The sequence below is a fragment of the Schistocerca cancellata genome, chromosome 1 (genome assembly GCF_023864275.1).
Source record: "Schistocerca cancellata isolate TAMUIC-IGC-003103 chromosome 1, iqSchCanc2.1, whole genome shotgun sequence".
Classification (NCBI taxonomy): Eukaryota; Metazoa; Arthropoda; class Insecta; order Orthoptera; family Acrididae; genus Schistocerca; species Schistocerca cancellata.
In genome coordinates this window covers 1,036,286,829-1,036,309,258 of record NC_064626.1, presented here as the reverse complement: position 1 = coordinate 1,036,309,258, position 22,430 = coordinate 1,036,286,829, and the positions used below count along the sequence as shown (strand labels likewise).

The window sequence follows — 22,430 nt, the reverse complement described above, 5'->3', positions numbered from 1 at the left end:
TGACTATGACAAAAATGTTACCATGCCAACTACAACTTAAAAAGCAAAAGTGTACCATAGTCTGTTAATGGACTCGCAGAACAATACACTTCGCAACACAGTTAAAAGGTCACTCTTTCGTAACCCCAGACAAAAAATTGCTTTTGTGCTACACTCCAAAGGGGTGCGATCACATTCAGTGGGGTTGCAGGCCCACGATGTCCTTAGAGAAGGGTCTAAGCGTCTGGGTGGATGACATCAGTGTGAAACGTTGTCAACAACGTCATCTTGTTGCTCATCGCATTGTGAACTGTTGTTTTCGACCGCCAAATGTGTGGGATCAACGGCTCAAGAGATTTTGTGGTTTCATTGACCCTTTTATGGCATCTCCTGAGGCTTTCACGTGTCGTTTCTGAGTGGCGGGGTGTCTGAGACGCTTTACTCGGAAATCCATACAAAAACCGATTGATTTCGGGGCTGGGCGTCACGATTCTGACTTCTATCAAAAGAAGGGTTGAACTGTGGGTAACAGAGAGTACCGACCTTCCCATTGTGTGACACCTCCACGGCGGCGTTGGGCAGAATTGTGGTGAATTTTGGTGCCAGTGTGGCATCATTAATCAACCTTACGGCTCACATGAACTTTTGAGCTCTGGCCTTTTCTTCGCATATGTCGACACCTTGACGTTTCAAATGCAGCCGAGCCCGTGTGTGACGGCGCAGGGCGCCACGATTTTGCAGCTTTATAGAGAAAGGTTGTGGGCACCTTTGTGCGAAATTTCAAAAAGTTTGAAGAAGTGACCCTTTAATTGTGTTACACAGTATATGTTACTGATATATTTCAAGATATGCATTATAAAGGGTTTTCATGGATATAGAGTTAAATATGTAGCTAATTTCTAGTCACCTTTTCTCTAATCTGTCATGGTAATAGTAGACAAAGATGCTTCAGTTAATCGCATTGTCCATCACCGGTTCCCTGACGTGCAAAAAAATCTTCATTATCTACTGGTATCTAAATTTCTAGTAATAATCATAAAATTTCTCTCACAATCTGATATGTCCATTTTAATCCCATTTATAAATGTAGCACTACACTTTTGTATCCTGAGTATTAAGGAAGATTTTTAAAAATTACTATTACATATGGAGGGCTTATTTCAATAGTGGTACAAGTCCATTACCTCCACTTTTTTTCTGCCTGTAATGCTTCTGAAATTAATGATCCATACAGACAGAAAGAAAGGGTCATCTCTAGCAAGAAGCCATATGCTTAAATATTTCTGGTATCTCCACTGCAGATTTTTCACCAATCATTTAACTTTAGGACTCTGTATCTCAGAATGAACAAAAATGGACCACTATTGAAATAAGCCCTTCACATATGAGTATCCCTTCATTGTATCAGCGAACGCAACGTTCTCTTCGTCTGGTATGCGCTTCTTCCTTGATGTGATGTTTCTAGAATTATTTTCCAGGCGACTTCAACGTTTTGCAGAGGAAAAGATTATTACGTATGTTTATTCCTTTGGGTGTGCATGAAGTGTCAGACGAGAGGGATACTCTTTCTTATTGTCCACATCCAGAGACACATTAGTAGAATTCTAAGGATAATGAAAATTGTGTAGTAAATTAGCGTACATTCTTATGGCGTTCAGTTTAATTATTCATAACTTGTTTTACAGCAATTACTACAGACTATCATCTGTTGTGTTCGTTTGACATTCTTTATATACCCACAGCATCATGTCGTTTTCCTGGTTTCATTCCTCTTCAACTGTACTTTTATCCCATTTTGTCGAGTTTGTGTGTCCACTCGTTGGTTTTCATGCGACGTCATCAGGATTACACATATCTGTTTATTGCACAATCCATGATGATGCACTGTGGTGATTCAAACTGCCCAGAAATATTCGTCACTGTTTCGTTTTTTAACCCTTCTCAGGTAGATTACCTATTCTTCATGACTGGATATAAAGTGGGCCAACCTCCAAGGTGGACAGATATTGCCCATCAGTAACCTTTCCTCGATGTTAGGAAATATTTCGTAATCACGTCTTCCAGTATCGCTGCTGTCCCAAGCGTCCTGCCAATCTCTGATTAATACTTTCTGTCAGCATAATCGCCCACAATGTCACTGATGTTCTCTCTGACGCCAGTAGGCTGCTTCTGTATACGTTACCATAAAATTGCCACGAGAGTCTCGCCGGTGTCTTTCACCAGTGTTGTCACTCTCAATCTATGAGCTGAAACACCAGCTCTATGTGTCACGACGCCAACGAGAATATACAGGTATTATATTCTGATTAGCTATAAAGACAGTCTAAATTTTATGCTATATTCACGATTTTTTGCATTGATGCAAAGGTTCTGGAGCCGACATTGTAAACAAGAGCTAGGAAGTTTTACTTTTCGCGTGTGTAAATACTTCTGTGTTTATACTTTCCGAATGTTTCTTCGTTCCACTACCCGCTGTCGCATGCTCATAAGATGTCCGTCATTATTCCTGCAGCATATGGGCCTTTATCTTTTACAGTGCTCACCGATTGATTAATGGCATCTTCCATGAACTTCCCTTTCAGAAACCCTATTGGTTTTCATTGAATGCTCTCAGTTCTCTTAGCTCTGTTAGCATCTTGGAGAAGAACCTCTCTTGGAATTTTGATAAGTTGTTTAATAGCCATTTGGGTCGACAGAACATCGCCATTGTGGGATCCTTGTCGTTCCTTTTGTTACGGATGGCTATGTAAAGTAATTCACATGAATTTGAGATGTCCCTTGAAACAGACATTTAACAGACTTGCCAAATAAGGCCCAGTCGTATCCTGCTGGACTAGAAGCACTTCGACCTTAGTGCTGTCTGGACAAGCAGCCTTTCTTTCTTTAGCTGACACACGGCCAACCTTTCTTCTTCCTAGTTAAGTATGTACACTGAAATATGTATATCATAATTGGAGTCCAATTCTTCTCTGTATCTGCTCCGATTTTTATCTCATCGTCCTATGTATCTCATTCGGTAAGAACACCTGTATCCACAAGCTGGTCGACTCTTCCCAGTCATTTTTTACCTGACCATCTTTCGCTTTTTAAGGTTGACGAAAGTGTAGGTGCTCTTACTTTGGTAACCATTAATTTAAAAGATGTACCCCAGGGATTTAGGCTCACTTCACTTGAAACATAATTCAACCTCCAGTCCTTAAGTACCTTAATGATTATTCCTTGTTTTGTACTATAAATTCTTGGCTGCTGATCTCTCTCTCTCTCTCTCTCTCTCTCTCTCTCTCTCTCTCTCTCTCTCTCTCTCTCTCCCTCCCTCTCTCTCTCTCTCTCCCTCCCTCCCCTTTCTCCCCCCTCCCTCCCTCTTTTTCCCCATAAGGTATGAAGATGTATGTTATGACACGTGCAGGCCTTTTTAGTTACCTACAGTTCTGATAGTCGACATAGCCTTGTCCATTACATGTTTTATTGCTTTTTCAAGCCCACTTGCTCTTTTGTCAAGCCTGAGATGACCCTCTCTTCTTTCTGGCAATGACAAGTCAGATTTTTGAGTATTGTAGTGGTGTATGACATACTCTTGAGCTCTTACATCCTGCTTATGCTCTAGACCTATATATGTTGTGTTGTGATCATATGTTGAGTCATCATTTACCCACCACTCTTTAATATCATTTTCGAGTATTTTTCTTGAGACAAGTGTTACATCAGTATTTGAACTAGCTACTACTCTGTTTTGATATGCTGGGGTTATTAGACCTGGATTCATTGATTGTCTTCATTAGGTGTGGCCATTATTACACTATACAGAATGCGCATTGATATTGATTAATGTCTCTTTTTGTGCCTGTCGCCAGAAGTACAGTTTTCATACGATGTGTGTTCACTTATGTTTCTAGGTGCTGCCAGCTATGTGACGCCGTACACCTACGCAACGCTGCCTCAGGCCGGCCTTCCGTCTGCTGCAGCAGCTGCGGCAGCTGCCTTCCCTGGCCTGTCGCCCTACCAGACAGCCCAGGCGTCGCTGGGCGAGGCACGCCTCCAGTAGGCTGGCCTGACCACTCCACACCTCCTGTGCCAGTGTAGTCACGTGTGGGGAGAAGCTGATCCTGGCTGTTCTCTGTCCTCAAGTGTTGCTGATCGCCAGGGATCTCTGCCTCGACAGTGTGCTTGTTGTAACTTATAATTACCACACCAAAAATATAAATATCATAAAAAGAAACTGTACATCTACTGTATTTTTACTCTTCCATTCTGGCTGTAGAGTACCATAAGCCTGCATGACACGTTGGTATCCACTGTGGACTTAAAAGCTTCAAGTCTTCTATTTTATGCAGGCTTCATTTCGTTGGGAGGTGGGGGGGGGGGGGGGCGAATGGGAAGAAGAATCCATAGTAAGGCATATTTTTTGAGAGGTGACTCGTAGTTTCTTCCACTGAGGTTGTTGCTGAAATGCTGATACAGCATTCCACAGTCAGAGAAAGAGAGTGAGAATGAGGGAGAGAGCAAGAGAGAGAGAGAAAGAGTAATTGTTTTATGTTATTAGGTAATTTGACATTGGCCATTCTCCGAGAATTCAGCCAACGTGCCAGACAAATAGAGTATAATCAATATTTATTATCTTATTGTTTATTCATATTTATATCTTTAATTCTTCTACAGTAGATTACGTGAATAGCTAGTATGTAGATTATCTGTTTATAAATAGTACTGAAGTTAAAAGAATTTATAAAGGACATTAATATCCTGTAAATATTATAATGGGTAAACAGTTAGTGACAAACAGTAAGTCACAATAAGCTGTCTCAGAATTTATGTGGATATTCAGGTACTTAGTATCTGTAATGTACAGTAATGAAAATACAAATGTCCCCAATTGTTATTTTTGTAATAATTGAAAGAACTCACGATGTTACACTGAGTGTACTCCATTATTACATGTAATGTTTTCAATGTCTGTAGGAAATGTGATAAAGACTTTTGCAGTAGGTATGCCATCAGTATGAATGGTCCAGTATTAATAAACTTGCCTGGACACTGTTGTTATCTCACAGGTGTAATTTGTATCGATGACTTATTTTGGCCATTAAGATCTCAGTTTATGTTTTTGAGAAATAGTAAAAGGAACATATGTATCAAATGTAGTATTAATACAACATTGTGGAAAGAGATCTCACAAATGGAGCTTTGCCAAGGTCCTTGGTCGAAACTGTTGTATCCTCTGTAATAGATTCTAATGGATACATTTGAAAAATAAGTGGAGCCTTTCGTTTCTCTTGAATGTTTTAAATTATTATCTTTAAAGAATATTTAAGTAACATATTAATGCTGCATATGTTGCAGTATTTATGTGGAAACCCTTACTCGAATAATGTGTTTGTTACTTGCGTTGATGTCTGAACGCACACATCGTGTTACCTAACAGAAGTGTAATCAGTACAGAGATATATTCATAACACAGTTATTAATAAAACAACACTGTTCCTCCTCTAAACTATATGAAAAAAAAATTTCAGATTACAAGTCATGTGCACAATATTATATTAACTGGCCTGTAGTTGTTGTTATCCTGTTTATTGCATGTGTATTGGGTGATATAGCTCAAGCATGTGTTGTACTTTTTTTTCCAAATATCTTCCAGTATTCTGCCATTAGCCAGGCTCAGTGTTCGCAGTACTTGTTTTGAAAATTATTGACATATGGTTTATCACTACATGCTGCATTGCCACTAACATCCTTTTCACATGAATTAATTCACAATGAGAAACTATTCTGAGAAACTCAGGGTTGTTTGATAAATAAATTTATGTAGATTTGTAATTTTTATAATATCCTATGTTATGTTCCTATTGAATGGCAAGCCTACTGGAAGGTTTACATCAGACTTATTTCTACTGAAGCAGCTATTTTATGTAGTATTACATTTTTGAGAAAAACGTTCTGTGTACTTAATTAAGATTACAATTAAGGTATGCCAGCTTATCTGTTAGATAACAGATATGCCCAGAGAGGTTGCTAGTCATTATGCTACAGTTCGATAGCGATCACTGTGCAATAATGCATTGTTACCTAATTTGTAGCTGTTTAATTTTACTATGTGATTACTAGTCAGAGACATTGCTGGAATCAGAAGCCTGTATGGGTAACAGCTGCCTAAAAAATTCCTAAACTATTTTGATAATTCGAAATGTGTCAGCCATGTGTATAATGCTCAAATGCAGAGTCATTGCTCGAGAGTGGCATCTGTGGACTCTATGATGCAGTGTATAAGCTGAAAACATGAGGGGAATTGAGAATTTAGTGTATGCACAGTGCTACAGTTTATGTTAATCCTTACAAATAAGACAGACCAAAGTTATTGTAGTTCTTACTTTTCTTATGCACAGTTATGTGCTCACATGTTTATACAAGTGTAGCAGAAAGTTAATCACTCATTTAAAAATATGAAAAAGTTATTCAACAATGGAGAAGACATTGAAACAATGTGCCGTGCAACTATTACTACCTGTTATCAAATGTTGGCAAGAGGCCTCTGAAGGTTTTAACGGTACAAATTTTTTGTAATGTTTAGGCACAATTTCTCAGAGTATCGTAAAGTCCTAACAACAAGCCATTTCACACATATGGAATCATACCTGTGATAGTGATGATCCTGCCATTATTTATTTTTCCCGAACTAAGATTTTCAATTGGTAGGTTGGTTTAAAACAGCGTTTTGATATGTACTTGGAATGGTGTCTGAACCATGATTTGTGATAGAAGATCAGAAGCTGCAAAATTTTTAGAATTTCTACAAACAAAAAGTGCTAGGTAGCTTCACTATGAGTCAGTCTGTGACTTTGGATTCAAGTTTTGATTTGACATTTTTAATGTTTCACAGCCGTAATGAAGGAAGACAAAGTGTTTTAGAATGTTTTACAGCCAAGAATTAAGCTTCAAATCCGTCCTGAAATTGCCTTGATATCTGAGAAGTGCCTGTGTGTTGTGTAATATGGACCTTTTTTACAGCTGGCAATAATGAAATATTGTGAACTTTTCAGTATTTCAAACAGAGTATGTTTTAAACATGTAAATTTATTGACTACACAAATATAAAAAGAAATCTGGTTCAGGAACAGTGTGTTTTCTTTTGAAATGTGTGTCCTTACATTTATTGACTAGTGTGATGCAATCAAACCAAAATTGGCCATGAATTTAATTGCACCATGGGGTGATTGAATATGCTGATTCAATCTTTAGGTATCTTATATTTATATTCATCAGTATGCTATTTCATCCCTTCTTTTTTCACGTGACAAACTTTTTCTGTGGTAAGTACTGATTTTTTTCTGATTTTTATCATGTCTTCCCAGTAGGTGGTTTCCATTTGGTAAATTGGCACCATAAATGAATCATCAGAGAGTACTCGTAGATTAATTTAAATTTTAGCGGTGGTACACTTCCTGTCTCGAATCAGAACCTCAACAAGATAGCATTTTCAAGTGTTCTATTCAGTATGTCTTCACTACAGAGTGAGAAGGATAAAACATGATTATCCATTAGTGTATACTCTTAGTAGCAGATTTGGCAAATATAAAAATGAAGTTTCACCTAAAGAATGCTTAAGTGCCAGTAGTTTTAGCCAAGTGGTCATGTTCATTCACAGATTAACATGTATTAAGTTTAAGGAAGGGTCCTTGGTGTCAAGTTGCAGAAAGTGTCACTAAAAACCAGTTATGTGTTTGACCCAGGGTACCTTCCATAGATTTAATTTAGTATTATCATGTGACATGAATATGGTCATTTGCCCAAAACTAGCTGCTGGAAATAAATACCCATTACTAAAGTTTTTAGTGAACGCATGATTTCATTTTTTAAATACACCAAAGCAGCGCAGCACAGTTCACAGAAAATTCTGCAATCAGTGGCTAGGAAAGTCTGCACAGAGTAAACAGTGATTTTAAAAACTGCAGTCAATGATGACACTTTAGTTTTTTAATGCAGTAAGTACAATTATTAAACATTTGTCTCTATGGCGGAGAAGGTAAATTTTGTGTCTGGGCATAGATGGGGGTTTCCATAGATCGTTAGAAATGGAGGAAAAGTAATATAAAATTATTTGCAGAGCATCTGACAAGGAAGATAATTCCCAAAAATGTGGAACAGTACTATAATTCTTTGTTTCATAAGAAAGCTTCCTTTCTAAAATGCCTATGGTTTTCATTTATCAGCAAATATACTAAAAAACTGCATTTTAATCAACTAAAGAAGCAAGCTGCATTTATAACTGGTCCAGAATAATGTACCAATTATCACTTGTGGATAATATCATAGAATAAAGAAAGGAATGTGAATTATTAGTCCATCAGGAACTCAATGACTTCTTGAAAGCTTTGATCTCAGTTGCAACAAAATATTAATTCTAGCAGCAGTTGAATAGCAAGTTATTAATTCAACCTATATTAGTATTTTGAAGAATATAAATATGTCAACACTGTAGTTTCCATTTAAAACTTCATAGGGACAGGTGGAAATTCAGAATTGAAAGAGAATCCAGGTAAGGAAATTGTGTCACCAAATTATTATTAGGAGCCCTACAGGAAGTTTTCAGATCCCTAAACTGGACAAAGATCTACTACATGTTAATCGAACATAACTGAATCACCTTTGTTTTGCTGATGGCATTATAGTGTTTGACTCTCATGCAGAAAAATCCAACAAGGATTGAATGCACACAAACATAAATTCTGAAAGCTGCCCTGGAAATCAGTTATAATAATTGTAAAACCCAGGATGGGTTTTGTGAGAGAAATGCCATGCCGCAGGCAAGGAACTATAAAATGCATTTAAAAAGAAAATATTTGAAATTGACAATGAAGGCAAGGAACCAATTGATTAATTTGTGTATTTAGAGCAATTAAAGACAGTTACCTAATGGACAGTAAAAGCAGCCCCAGTTTTGATTTGTTGGCAGTGAGACATGGGCTTTTAACATAACAACAACTCATCTCTGTAACCTAGGTTGGTAACACATGATTGTATCTTAGAGCTTGACTAGGGGTATCTGGTTCTAAAAACAATATGGAGCTAATCGCTGCCAGTATTTGTTTGGTAAGATGGTGACATAAAGTTCTTGAACTCCAAAGTTTGCACCAACCTCCTAGATAAATTCCAGATGTCGTTGATGCTGATTGGATGTGAACTTTAAGCTCTGCCATCATCGTTGTACTGTTTGAAAGGAGTAGGTTATGCATTTTGTTTCATCCTTCTGTGATCATCACTATCATCACAAACATGATACTGCCCTCCATATTCACTTATCATAGTCACCTCAACTAGACAATCACATTTAAGACTGACACTTGGTCTTCTGTAAGGTAAGGTTCCAGCAAAAGTGAATCAACAAGTTCTACCAATTTGGGGGCTAAAACCTCTATGCTACATATCAACCAACAATGCCATTCAACAGGTACTGTTTAATGTTAAACTGAAGGTTATCCATTGATTGGTGGAAAGGGGCATGCTGGCAACTACTAGGAGAAACAGGAGAACAATGAGTAGAGTGAAAATGAGGTGGAAGTAGACTAAAACAAATCAATCGATCAAAGAAAAATTACGTTTTAGTCATGATAATTTTGGCATCCACAGACAGATTTGAATCATATACCAAATCAACAGTAAAAGTGAATAGTCGCACAGTGCTGATGGAATGATGCAGAGAACAATCTGCTGATTCATTATATTCCCGGATTTTTAATGCTATCTCTAGATGTGTCATACATTTTCTTGGAATTAACCACGTAGGTTGCCATGTATGTCATACTATAACAGGCGTTGCCCATTTAAATGCCGATCGATGACAAGTCTGAAGATGCAAATCAGGAACCTCGTGTACCCTTTTGGTTGCAGGAAAAGAAATTGTGCTGCTTAAGCACTCAGACAGTTTATTTGCAATCATAAGTGCTTGTCAGAAAAACCCGAGATGATGAGGAACTACAGCTAATAGCCTCCAGTGCGTACTGCAGGTGTCTGCTGCGTATAACTACCACACATCAGAGTTGAATTATTGCATTGCTTGTTACTGCATCAAGCATAATTTTGTCACGAATAAAGGAAACTTTGTAAAAAACAAGATGAGGCTGATAGTCAAGAGAAAATAGAATGCTTACTTAAAAGTCCGACACTCGTGAAGATACACATCACCGCTGGCCTCAGTTTCCATCATTATAGCCTGAAATCAGTCAAGAAGCTTGTTGCATTCGCCCAAATAGTTCATTACCCCAAACACCCTCCTACAGTTGTAGAGCAATGGGCAGTTTTTGTCAACAAAGGAGTTTCCAACAGCTGTCTCCAAATGTGCGCAACTAGGGTGTACGAGCTGAAATTTATTATGGTGTCGGCTATAAAAACAGACCCTGAATAATTAATATGCATGTGGGTGTAGAAAAATTTCCGCTACCAGTCACAATAAAATATTGTTTATTCGTCACGTGAGCGGTTTAGGGATTGTGCCCATCCTCGGGTGTTTATAGATTCATGTACATGTTTGTATTGCAGGGGATCACTATATAAGTACAAAGAAAATTTTTTGCTGGTGACTAAACAGATACAAGTGTCGTGTGACTAGGGCCACCCATCGGGTAGACCGATCGCCGGGTCCAAGTCTTTTGATTTGACGCCACTTCGGCGACTTGCGCGTCGATGGGGATGAAGTGATGATTAGGACAATCCAACACCCACTCCCTGAGCGAAGAAAAATCTCCGACCCAGCCGGGAATCGAACCCGGGCCCGACCACTCAGCTACCTGTGGCGGACAACATATACAAGTGGAACAACTGTAAGTGGCAAGGCAGCATTTGTCGAAAATATATCTATGCTTACATAAAGATGAAGTATCATTATTATAATTACGCCGTGATGACTGTTTTTCCACTTGGTTGGTGACGAATAAATAACCTTTTATTGTGACTGGTAGCGGAAATTTTACTACACCCTATAAAGGAACAGTCACGGAGTTCAACAGCATCCACTATGGATAAAATTCACTTAATATATAATTGGTTTTGCAAAGCGCCATTCAGAACTTACGTTATGTACTACACTGAAGAGCCAAAGAAACTGCTACACCTGCCTAATATCGTGTAGGGCATTCCGAGCACGCAGAAGTGCAACAACACGGCGTGGCATGGACTCGATTAATGTCTGAAGTAGGAGGGAACTAACACCATGTATCCTGCAGGGCTGTCCATAAATCCGTAAGAGAACGAGGGGGTGGAGATCTCTTCTGAACAGCACATAGCAAGACATCACAGATATGTTCAGTAATGATCATGTCTGGGGAGTTTGGTGGCCAGCGGAACAGTTTAAACTCAGAAGAGTGTTCCTGAGCCACTCTGTAGCAATTATGGACATGTGAGGTGTCTCATTGTCCCGCTGGAATTGTCCAAGTCCGTTGGAATGCACAATGGACTTGAGTGGATGCAGGTGATCAGACAGGAAGCTTACGTACGTGTCACCTGTCAGTGTCGTATCCAGACGTATAGGGGATCCCATATGACTCCAGCTGCACACGACCCGTACCATTACAGAGCCTCCACCAGCTTGAACAGTCCCCTGCTTACATGGAGGTCCATGGATTCGTGAGGTTGTCTCCATACCCGTACACGTTCATCCGCTCGATAGAATTTGAAACGAGAGTCGTCCGATCAGGCAACATGTTTCCAGTGATCAACAGTCCAATGTCGGTGTTGACGGGCTCAGCCGAGGCGTAAAGCTTTGTGTCGTGTAATCATCAAGGGAACACGAATGGGCTGTCAGCTCCGAAAGCCCATATCGATGATGTTTCGCTGAATGGTTCGCATGCTCACATTTGTTGATGGTCCAGCATTTTAATCTGCAGCAATTTGCGGAAGGGTTACACTTCTGTCTTCAGTTGTCGTTGGTCCTGTTCTTGCAGGATCTTTTTCTGATCGCAGCGATGTCGGAAATTTGATGTTTTACCGGATTCCTGATATTCAAGATACACTCCTGAAATGGTCGTACGGGAAAATCCCCACTTCATTGCTACCTCGGAGATGCTGTGTCCCATCGCTCGTGCGCCGACTATAACACCATGTTCAAACAAACTTAATTCTTGATAAACTGCCATTGTAGCGGCAGTAACCGATCTAACAACTGCGGCGGACACTTGTCTTACATAGGCGTTGCCGACCGCAGCGCTGTATTCTGTCTGTTTACATATCTCTTTATTTGAATGCGCACGCCTATACCTGTTTCATTGGCGCTTCAGGTGATGCAACTGTGGTGAACTGACCTAAAGAGGCTTTGCGGCTTCTCGTTCGTTAGGCTTTCGCCCACTGTGGTGTGACGTATAGTCCTCATTCCGTTAACAGCGGATGGCTTCTTGAGATCTGCCGATGTTTCTTTCAGCGTGATTTGATATGAAGATAATGAACGTGTTCATTTCACAGGTTATCAATGCCTTTTCAAATTCCTCTTGACACTGCCAAATCAGTCAGTTGCAATCTGGTATCATATCAGTTCTGTTAATGTATCAGATTTTGTCATATGACCGAATTTCCCAAACGCCACTAGAAGGGGCCAATGTGCGTTTCACGCCTCTACAACTGAGGCAGAAATCAGCTGAGAGCTACTGTGTTGTGAAGTCACGCTGACACACACAAAGGTAAGGCGAATACAATTGATTTTTATTTTACGTTTAAGCGAGAGAGCAACATAGCAGAGAAAGTCATACCATTTTAGTCAATTATTAAATCGCCATATACATCTCCGGCAACAACACCTTTCAAAGTGCACCACGAGAATATGCATTTGTAGCGTGCAAGAACCGCTAACTATGCACCACAATGAATTCTGCTTCTCTCCAAACTCAAAAGCCTCATATAAGGAACATTAAATGTACACTACTTGCCATTAAAATTGCTACACCAAGAAGAGATGCAGATGAAAAAGGGGTATTCATTGGACAAGTATATTATACTAGAACTGGCATGTGATTAAATTTTCACGCAATTTGGGTACATAGATCCTGAGAAATCAGTTCACAGAACAACCACCTCTGGCCGTAATAACGGCCTTCCCGATACGACTGGGCATTGAGTCAAACTGAGATTGGATGACGCGTACAGGTACAGCTGCCGATGCAGCTTCAACACGATACCACAGTTCATCAAGAGTAGTGACTGGCGTATTGCGATGAGCCAGTTGCTCGACCACCATTGAACAGACGTTTTCAGTTGGTGAGATCTGGAGAATGTGCTGACCAGGGCAGCAGTCGAACATTATCTGTATCCAGAAAGGCCCGTACAGGACCTGCAACATGCGGTCGTGCATTGTGCTGCTGAAGTGTAGGGTTTCGCAGAGATCGAATAAAGGGTAGAGCCACAGGTCGTAACACATCTGAAATGTAACGTCCAATGTTCAAAGGGCCGTCAATGCGAACAAGAGGTGATCGAGACGTGTAACCAATGGCACCCAATACCAATTACGCCGGGTGATAGGCCAGTATGGCGATGACGAATACAAGCTTCCAATGTGCGTTCACAGCGATGTCGCCAAACACGGATGCGACCATCATGATGCTGTAAACAGGACCTGGATTCATCCGAAAAAATGTTTTGCCATTTGTGCACCCAGGTTCGTCGTTGAGTATACCATCGCAGGCGCTCCTGTCTGTGATGCAGCGTCAAGGGTAACCGCAGCCATGGTCTACGAGCTGATAGTTCATGCTGCTTCAAACGTCGTCGAACTTCGTGCAGATGGGTGTTGTCTTGCATACGTCCCCATCTGCTGACTCAGGGATCGAGACGTGGCTGCACGATCTGTTACAGCCAGCGGATAAGATGCATGTCACCTCGACTAAGATGCAAGGCCGTTGGGATCCAGCACGGTGTTCCGCATTACCCTCCTGAACCCATCGATTCCATATTCTGCTAACAGTCATTGGATCTCGACCAACGCGAGCAGCAATGTCGCGATACGATAAACCGCAATCGCGATCGGCTACAATCCGACCTTTATCAAAGTCGGAAACGTGATGGTACGCATATCTCCTCCTTACACAAGCCATCACAACAACGTTTCACCAGGCAACGCCGGTTCAAATGGTGCAAATGGCTCTGAGCACTATGGGACTCAACTGCTGTGGTCATCAGTCCCCTAGAACTTAGAACTACTTAAACCTACCTAACCTAAGGACATGACACACATCCATGCCCGAGGCAGGATTCGAACCTGCGACCGTAGCAGCAGTGCGGCTCCGGACTGGAGGGCCTAGAACCGCACGGCCACCGCGGCCGGTCAGGCAACGCCGGTCAACTGCTGTTTGTGTATGAGAAATCGGCTGGAAACTTTCCTCATGTCAGCACGTTTTAGATGTCACCACGGGCGCCAACCTTGTGCGAATGCTCTGAAAAACTAATCATTTGCATATCACATCATCTTCTTCCTGTCGGTTAAATTTCGCGTCTGTAGCACGTCATCTTCGTGGTGTAGCAATTTTAATGGCCAGTAGTGTACATTGACCTACAAACTATCGAATTTTATTGGTCACTTCACCTGGAAATGCTTGTTTCTGTTTTAATTTTTTATAATGATGAGTTTCGTGACGGATATGCCATGCTGCAGGTAAGGAAATATAAAATGTATTGAAGAAGAAACGAGCCATAGGCTGCAGAACGAAAACCGCTGAAGGTATCGTAATGGTATTGCCTATGGAAGACGGTGTGGTCCCTATAGAGCGCCGAGATCCCAAAACCGCCGCTAGAGCGACATGGGCGCACGACCACGTGACGTCAGAGTGAGAACGCGCACGCGTCGGCAGCCCACTGCATGCATTAAGTGCTGAGAACAGGGAAACGGAGGCTTCAAAAGAAGACCAAAGGGGTGTAGTGCGTTTGCTTACAGCGGAAGGAGTGCGGGGAGCGGAAATTCGCCAAAGAACAAGTGTTCGAAAAATGCTGCATGTCCGTTACGAGGGTCAGTGTGTGGCACAGATGATTGAGCGAAGGACGGATGTCGTTGGCCGCATCACCATGTTACCGACATCATTGTCCAGCACATGGGAGCCCTCATGTGGGGAGTGGAGAGCTACGGTGGCAGCCATTGCCACAGAGATCGGAGTTGCAACGGACACGCAGTGCAGTCCGTATCTTTGTACCACTCTTCGATGATTTTTCGTTCCCGGCACTCCTTCCGCTGTAAGGAAACGCACTACGCCCTTCGTTTCTCTGTTGTCAGCACTACAGAGGGCAGCAGTAGCATGCATGTGCTCGCTTTGTCGTCACGTGGGTGTGCGCTTATGTCACTCTATAGGCGAGTTTGGGGCCTCATCACTGTTATCGGTACCCCACGGTCTTCTGTAGGCTGTGACAACATGGTTACTTAAGCGATTTTCATTTTACAGCCTCTGGCTCCTTTGTTTTTGAATGCACCTTATAAATGGTTGAAGGATAGTAGTGAGTTGCTGGCACAACGATACTGGCAAAAGCTTTACACGCACATAAAAGAGCACACTGGTCGTTTTAGAGCACAGTAGATGGTGTAAAACTGGCGCCATGCGTTCGGGTGGCCCCTCAATCATGGGGGCGAAACGGTGTTTATGTGCTCTCGGTTGTATGGAGTTCGACGTGGAAACGTGGTTCTGATGGTTGGTCTCCCCAGGACCATACCATACATGAAGTTCCCCGATCGATTAGTGTGTCAGTGCAAACTGTCCAACGTGTCTACAAGGAACGGCGTACCAGCGTAACAACAGAGGTCCTAGAAAGATCGTAGTCGACAGGGACCGGAGACGCTTTGTCAGTGAAAATCTGTTTAAAACGTTACAGAAATCGCTGTTGTCAGTGAATGCAAGACCATTTCAACTAATTTGTGAACGGAGACTGCGAAGGGTACTGGATGGACTTGATATTCGGAATCAAGTGCCTCACAAAAGTCCATTGTTCACGGTAGCCACACAACCGCACGTGTGAAATTGGACAAACAACACAGAAGCTGGCTGGATGCATGTAGTGTGGTTCGACGGTCGCGATTTTGTCTCTTTTTCGTATGGATCAAAGCGACGAGTGCACCAACGGCCCAATGATGCCTTTAACTCGCTGTGTTTTTGTGAGTATATTCAGGACATAGATGGTTCTGTGATGTTTTGTGAGTGTTTTTCATAACATGCCGTCGGGTCGACTTATACAAATACCGTGGGTATGATGGGGAAGAAAGCCAATGTGCACTCCGTGTGCATACCGGGGGGAGTCATCCAAGATGTGGAAAGGGTCCTTCCGGATGCCATGAAGGGTACAGGGTGCAGCCAACTGCAGGTGGTGGCTCACGTCGCCACTAATGATGTGTGTCGCTATGGATCGGAAGAGATTCTCTCTGGTTTCCGGCGGCTATCTGAGTAGGTGAAGACTGCCAGTCTTGCTAGCAAGATGAAGGCGGAGCTCACCATCTGGAGCATCGTCGACAGGATCGATTGTGGACCTTTGGTACAGAGCCGAGTGGAGGGTCTGGATCAGAGGCTCAGACGGTTCTGCGACCGTGTACGCTGCAGATTACTCGACTTCCGCCACAGGGTGGTGGGGTTTCGGGTTCCGGTAAATAGGTCAGGTGACCACTACACACAGGAGGCGGCTACACGGGTAGGAGGGGCTGTGTGGCGTGGACTGGGCGGCTTTTTAGGTTAGACAGTCTTGGGAAAGATCAAAAATGGCTCCAGTCTCAAAGGGTACAGGCCAAAGAAACGACGAGAATAGACCAAGCAACAGTCGGTATTGTAGTTGTAAATTGTCGTAGCTGTGTTGGAAAAGTACCAGAGCTTCAAGCGCTGATAGCACTGAAGCTGAAATCGTTAAAGGAACAGAAAGCTGGCTAAAGCCGGAGATAAATTCAGCCGAAATTTTTACAGAGACGCAAAGCGAGTTTAGAAAGGATAGTCTAAATAAATTAGGTCGTGGTGTGTTTGTGTCTGTTGGTAGTAGTTTATCTTGCAGTGAAGTTGAAATAGATAGTTCCTGCGAATTACTATGGGTAGAGGTTATACTCAACAGCCGTACCAAAATAATAATTGCCTCCTTCTACCAACCCCCGACTCAGATGATATAATAGCTGAACGCATCAAAGAAAACTTGAATCTCATTACAAATAAGTACCCCACTCATACAGTTATAATTGGTGGAGACTTCAATCTACCCTCGATTTGTTGGCGAAAATACATGTTCAAAGCCGGTGGCAGTCAGAAAACATCTTCCGAAATTGTAGTAAATGCTTTCTCTGAGAATTACTTTGAACAGTTACTGCATGAGCCCACACGAATTGTAAATGGTTGCGAAAACACACTTGACCTCTTAGCCACAAATAATCCTGATCTAATAGAGAGCGTCATGCCGGATACAGGATCAGTAAACACAAGGTCATTGTAGCGTGGCTCAAAACCATATCAACAAAAACCACTAAAAATAAACGCAAAATATATCTATTTAAAACAGCAGATAATTCGTTTGATGCCTTTCTACGAGAGAGTCTCCATTCCTTCCAAGCTAATTATGTAACTGTAGATCAGACATGGCTCAAATTCAAAGATACAGTATCGACAGCAATAGATAGATTCATACTGCATACGTTAATAAGAGACGGGACTGATCCACCATTGTACACAAAACACATCAGAACACTGTTGCAGAAGCAAAGAAAAAAGCATGCCAAATTCAGAAGAACGCAAAATCCCCAAGACTGGCCAAGTTTCACGGAAGCTCGAAATTCAGTGCGGACGTCAATGCGAGATGCTTTTAATAGTTTCCACAATAAAATATTGTCTCAAAATATGGTAGACAACCCAAAGAGATTCTGGTCGTATTTAAAGTACACCAATGGCAAAAAACAGTCAATACCGTCACTGCGCGATAGCGATGGAAATGTTACAGATGATGGGGCCACTAAAGCGGAGTTATTAAATTCAATTTTCCGTAATTCCTTCACGAAAAAACACGAAGTAAATATTCCAGAATTCGAAACCAGAACAGCTGTTAGCATGAGTGACATAAAAGTAGATATCTTAGGTGTTGCGAAACAATTCAAATCACTTAAGAAAAGCAAGTCTTCCGGTCCAGATGGTTTACCAAACAGGCTCCTTTCAGAGAAGACAAATACAGTAGCGTCTTTCTTAGCAATCATGTACAACCGCTCACTTGACGAAAGTTCTGTTCCTAAAGACTGGAAAGTAGCACAGGTCATAGTAAAATTCAAGAAAGGAAATAGGAGTAACCCATTGAATTACGGACGCGTATCACTGACCTCAATTTGCAGTAGGATTTTGGAACATATACTGTTCTCGAACATTATGAATCACCATGAAGAAAATGACTTATTGATACATAACCAACACAGATTCAGAAAATATCTTTCTTGTGCAACACAGCTAGCTCTTTATTCCCATGTAGTAATGAGTGCTGTCGACAAGGGATCTCAGAGCGATTCCATATTCCTAGATTTCCAAAAGGCTTTTGATACCGTTCCTCACAAGTGACTATTAATCAAATTGCGTGCATATGGAGTATCGTCTAAGTTATGTGACTGGATTCGTGATTTCCTCTCAGAGAGGTCACAGTCGTCTTATTGATGAGAACCCAGAATCGTGCCGAAAATTAGAAAAAGCTACATACAAACTTGACTAAGACAGACTTTCTAAGGAGAAACATTAGTGTTTGTCAGTCATTGTCATGATGTAATTCTGTGGACACCTTCAAATTAATTTTATCAATAAATAATAGCTTTATTAAGTATGATATAAAGTTTTATGCAAAGCAGCTATCGTGTAACAGAACTTCAAACTTTAAATAAAGTTTATTAATCAGGTTACCCTCCGTTCAGTGGCTGTTGCCAGCAGCGACTGTCATTTTGACTTGTATATAATAGATTTCAGCAATCAGTCGTCCTTTGGAATTTTTATTGGCAGATCTAGATTTCAGGTAAAAACTAGCCATTCTCAATGCACTGTCATTTTTGGTCAATGCATGTAATGCCTGCTGGTCGGGCTTCAATGAACTGTGGATGAAGGCGAAACAAGGGAACAAGATGAGTGTGGATGGGAGAGTTGGAAGGGATCGACATCAACGAAAGTAGCTCAATTGGATTCAGGATGTTCTTAGCAAAGGCCAGCTTAGGAGTGCCCTAGTTAAGTTAGTGGAAATGTACATACCTATATAGTTTAAGTTTAAAAAATTGACTCTCAAAATATATCTCATTCGTTGTATTGTTGACATATGGCTCTTTTGGCTAACGAGTTTGCTGACCACTGACATAGGGTATCAGACAAAAGTTGTGACTCTTGAGGATTTAATGGGAGGAGGAAGGATGAAGCATGCAAAATTTTTCACCTTGTATATAAGCAGACTGAAGTGACAAATGAGAATTTGTTGCGAGGCCGGGATTCGAACCCAGGTATCCTGCTCACTAGGCTATGCTCTAAGCATTTTTTTATTTCTTTACCAGATCGGGAGTGGAACTCGGGATCTCGTGCTTTTTTTTTCTTTTTTGAGACGATCCATCCTGGTGCCCTAAGGGTGGGGTAGGGCAACGTGGGCAGTGGTCGCAACCCGAGACCTGGCCCCTATGTTCCGTTCCCTCCTCCAGGAACCATGCAAAGAATTAATTTTAATTTGTGGTAAGTTCTATGGGACCAAACTGCTGAGGTCATCGGTCCCTAGGCTTACACGCTACTTAATCTAACTTAAAATTACTTACGCTAAAGACTACACACACACACCAATGCCCAAGGGAGGAGAATTGCGCGAACCGTGGCAAGGCGCGAACCAAGGAAAGTTTAGGGAACGTGGAGTAGATTTACACAGAACCATAGAACATCAATGATTTGCCTATTTATTTAGTAATTTCCTTCCTTTTTCAAAAATTCCGATGACCAGAGAACAATCGGTTCCAAGAGTGGAAATGGCGTGGATCAACTCCTCTTTGCAGTAAGACCCCAATTCCAGGCTGAGTTAAGAAAGGCACTACGATGGAAATTCGAGAAAAATCGTCTGCGGAAACTGCACAATGGCGTTCATTATGGAAGTGCCAGAAATAAAGAGTATTTTTCTCGCCGTCAGCTTACAGGTAGTAAACTGCCCGTCCACAAATCCACATTACGGAGATTATCTTCGCTTGTGGGAAGATGCGCAGACGAGGAGGGAGGTATCTGGTGAGGAGTCGTTCGGGTAACTAGGGCCAGCATCTATCGCACCATGAACCACACGCCTATCGCTGACCGCAAACCAGGCAATGCTTCTCCGTGTCCAGAACGTCACAGGCGACACACAATGGGGTGTCCTCAAGATGAATTCCGTGAAGGCATGACTGGCATTCTTGCTTCTCATTGACCGTAAGGCACAATGCAGACTGGACGTCAGTGGCAAGATAAGTAGGGCACACCGATCGCCAGACCGCACGCCAATCGACGTGGGGATGCTTGCTTTTTCCTCAAAGGCATTCGGTTACCCGTGCCGATGAAGAAATACATAGATCGCCTTCGTGGATGTCAAGCGTATTGTCAGTATCGCAGTACAGTTTGAGGAAAAACTGGTGGAAGCAAAAGAAGGATGGCGGTACGTCCGAAATCTAGGTAGATGCTGAAAGAGGGTGTGGTGCTAAGGCCTCCAGCAATAGGCTGGTAAGGCTCCACAGCGCGCTATTGGAGAGCCGACGAAAAGGGCTATCGCTCTGTCAGGGACATGACACAGGTCTAAACCGCCCTGCATAGCGGGAGGCTGAGGGTCTCGTACCGTATCTTGGACAGCAAGCCGTGGCAAACATACGAACCCATTGCCGCTAGCATGCGGCGGGCCATGGACGGCGCGGGGGATTCGTGACACCAAATGTACATACACATATTGTATCTGCTGCGGAAGATCGAGGGCTCGGAAACGATTATCTAGGAGCACAGCTTGTAGTTGGGCACCGGCACCGGCAGTTGAGGGCAATTGTGCGACACAGATCACTTGCGAAATCGAGTCTTAAATATGAGATAGTAGCAGCTACACGCAATGGAGCGGCGCTGTCCGCAAGAAGCCCCGCACCTGTAAGAATGCACTCGATTTTCAGAAGTTAAGGCAGTTACCAGAAGCTTCGTCGTTGGTGATAACCCTTGCCAGTGACTCCCTGATCTCAGCACAACTTTTATTTTTTCTTGAGTCGTCAGTCTTCTGACTGGTTTGATGCTGCTCACCACGAAGTCCTGTCCTGTGCCAGCCTCTTCATTTCGGAGTAGCACCTACAACTTACGTCCTCAATTATTTGCTGGATGTATTCCAATCTCTGTCTTTCTCTACGGTTTATGCCCACTGCAGCTCCCTCTAGCAACATGGAAGTCATTCCCTGGTGTCTTACCATCTACATCTACATCTACATACATACTCCGCAATCCACCATACGTTGCGTGGCGGAGGGTACCTCGTACCACAACTAGCATCTTCTCTCCCTTTTCCACTCCCAAACAGAACGAGGGAAAAATGACTGCCTATATTCCTCTGTACGAGCTCTAATCTCACTTATCTTATCTTTGTGGTCTTTCCGCGAAATATACGTTGGCGGCAGTAAAATTGTACTGCAGTCAGCCTCAAATGCTGGTTCTCTAAATTTCCTCAGTAGCGATTCACGAAAAGACGCCTCCTTTCCTCCAGAGACTCCCACCCGAGTTCCTGAAGCATTTCCGTAAAACTCGCGTGATGATCAAACCTACCAGTAACAAATCTAGCAGCCCGCCTCTGAATTGCTTTTATGTCCTCCCTCAATCCGACCTGATAGGGATCCCAAAAGCTCGAGCAGTACTCAAAATAGGTCGTATTAGTGTTTTATAAGCGGTCTCCTTTACAGATGAACCACATCTTCCCAAAATTCTACCAATGAACCGAAGACGACTATCCGCCTTCCCCTCAACTGGCATTACATGCTTGTCCCACTTCATATCGCTCTGCAATGTTACGCCCAAATATTTAATTGACGTGACTATGTCAAGCGCTACACTATTAATGGAGTATTCAAACATTACGGGATTCTTTTTCCTATTCATATGCATTAATTTACATTTATCTATATTTAGAGTTAGCTGCCATTCTTTACACCAATCATAAATCCTGTTCAAGTCATCTTATATCCTCCTACAGTCACTCAACGACGATATCTTCCCGTTCACCACAGCATCATCAGCAGACAGCCGCACATTGCTATCCACCCTATCCAAAAGATTATTTATGTAGATGGAAAACAACAGCGGACCTACCACACTTCCCTGGGGCACTCCAGATGATACCCTCACCTCCGATGAACACTCACCATCGAGGACAACGTACTGGGTTCTACTACTTAAGAAGTCTTCGAGCCACTCACATATTTGGGAACCAATCCCATATGCTCGTACCTTAGTTAGGAGTCTGCAGTGGGGCACCGAGTCAAACGCTTTCCGGAAGTCAAG

At 42.2% G+C, this 22,430-nt stretch overlaps 1 protein-coding gene across 1 annotated transcript in view; it reads left to right on the top strand.

Annotated features, from left to right (window-relative positions):
* Positions 1-7,088, top strand: part of LOC126089946 (RNA-binding protein 24-B-like) — a 338,376-nt gene extending 331,288 nt beyond the window's left edge. The window contains exon 5 of the mRNA XM_049906949.1: positions 3,873-7,088. Coding sequence (XP_049762906.1) covers positions 3,873-4,021 — 149 coding nt within the window. The 3' untranslated portion in view covers positions 4,022-7,088. The remainder of the gene's footprint in view (positions 1-3,872) is intronic.
* Positions 7,089-22,430: the final 15,342 nt, after the last annotated feature.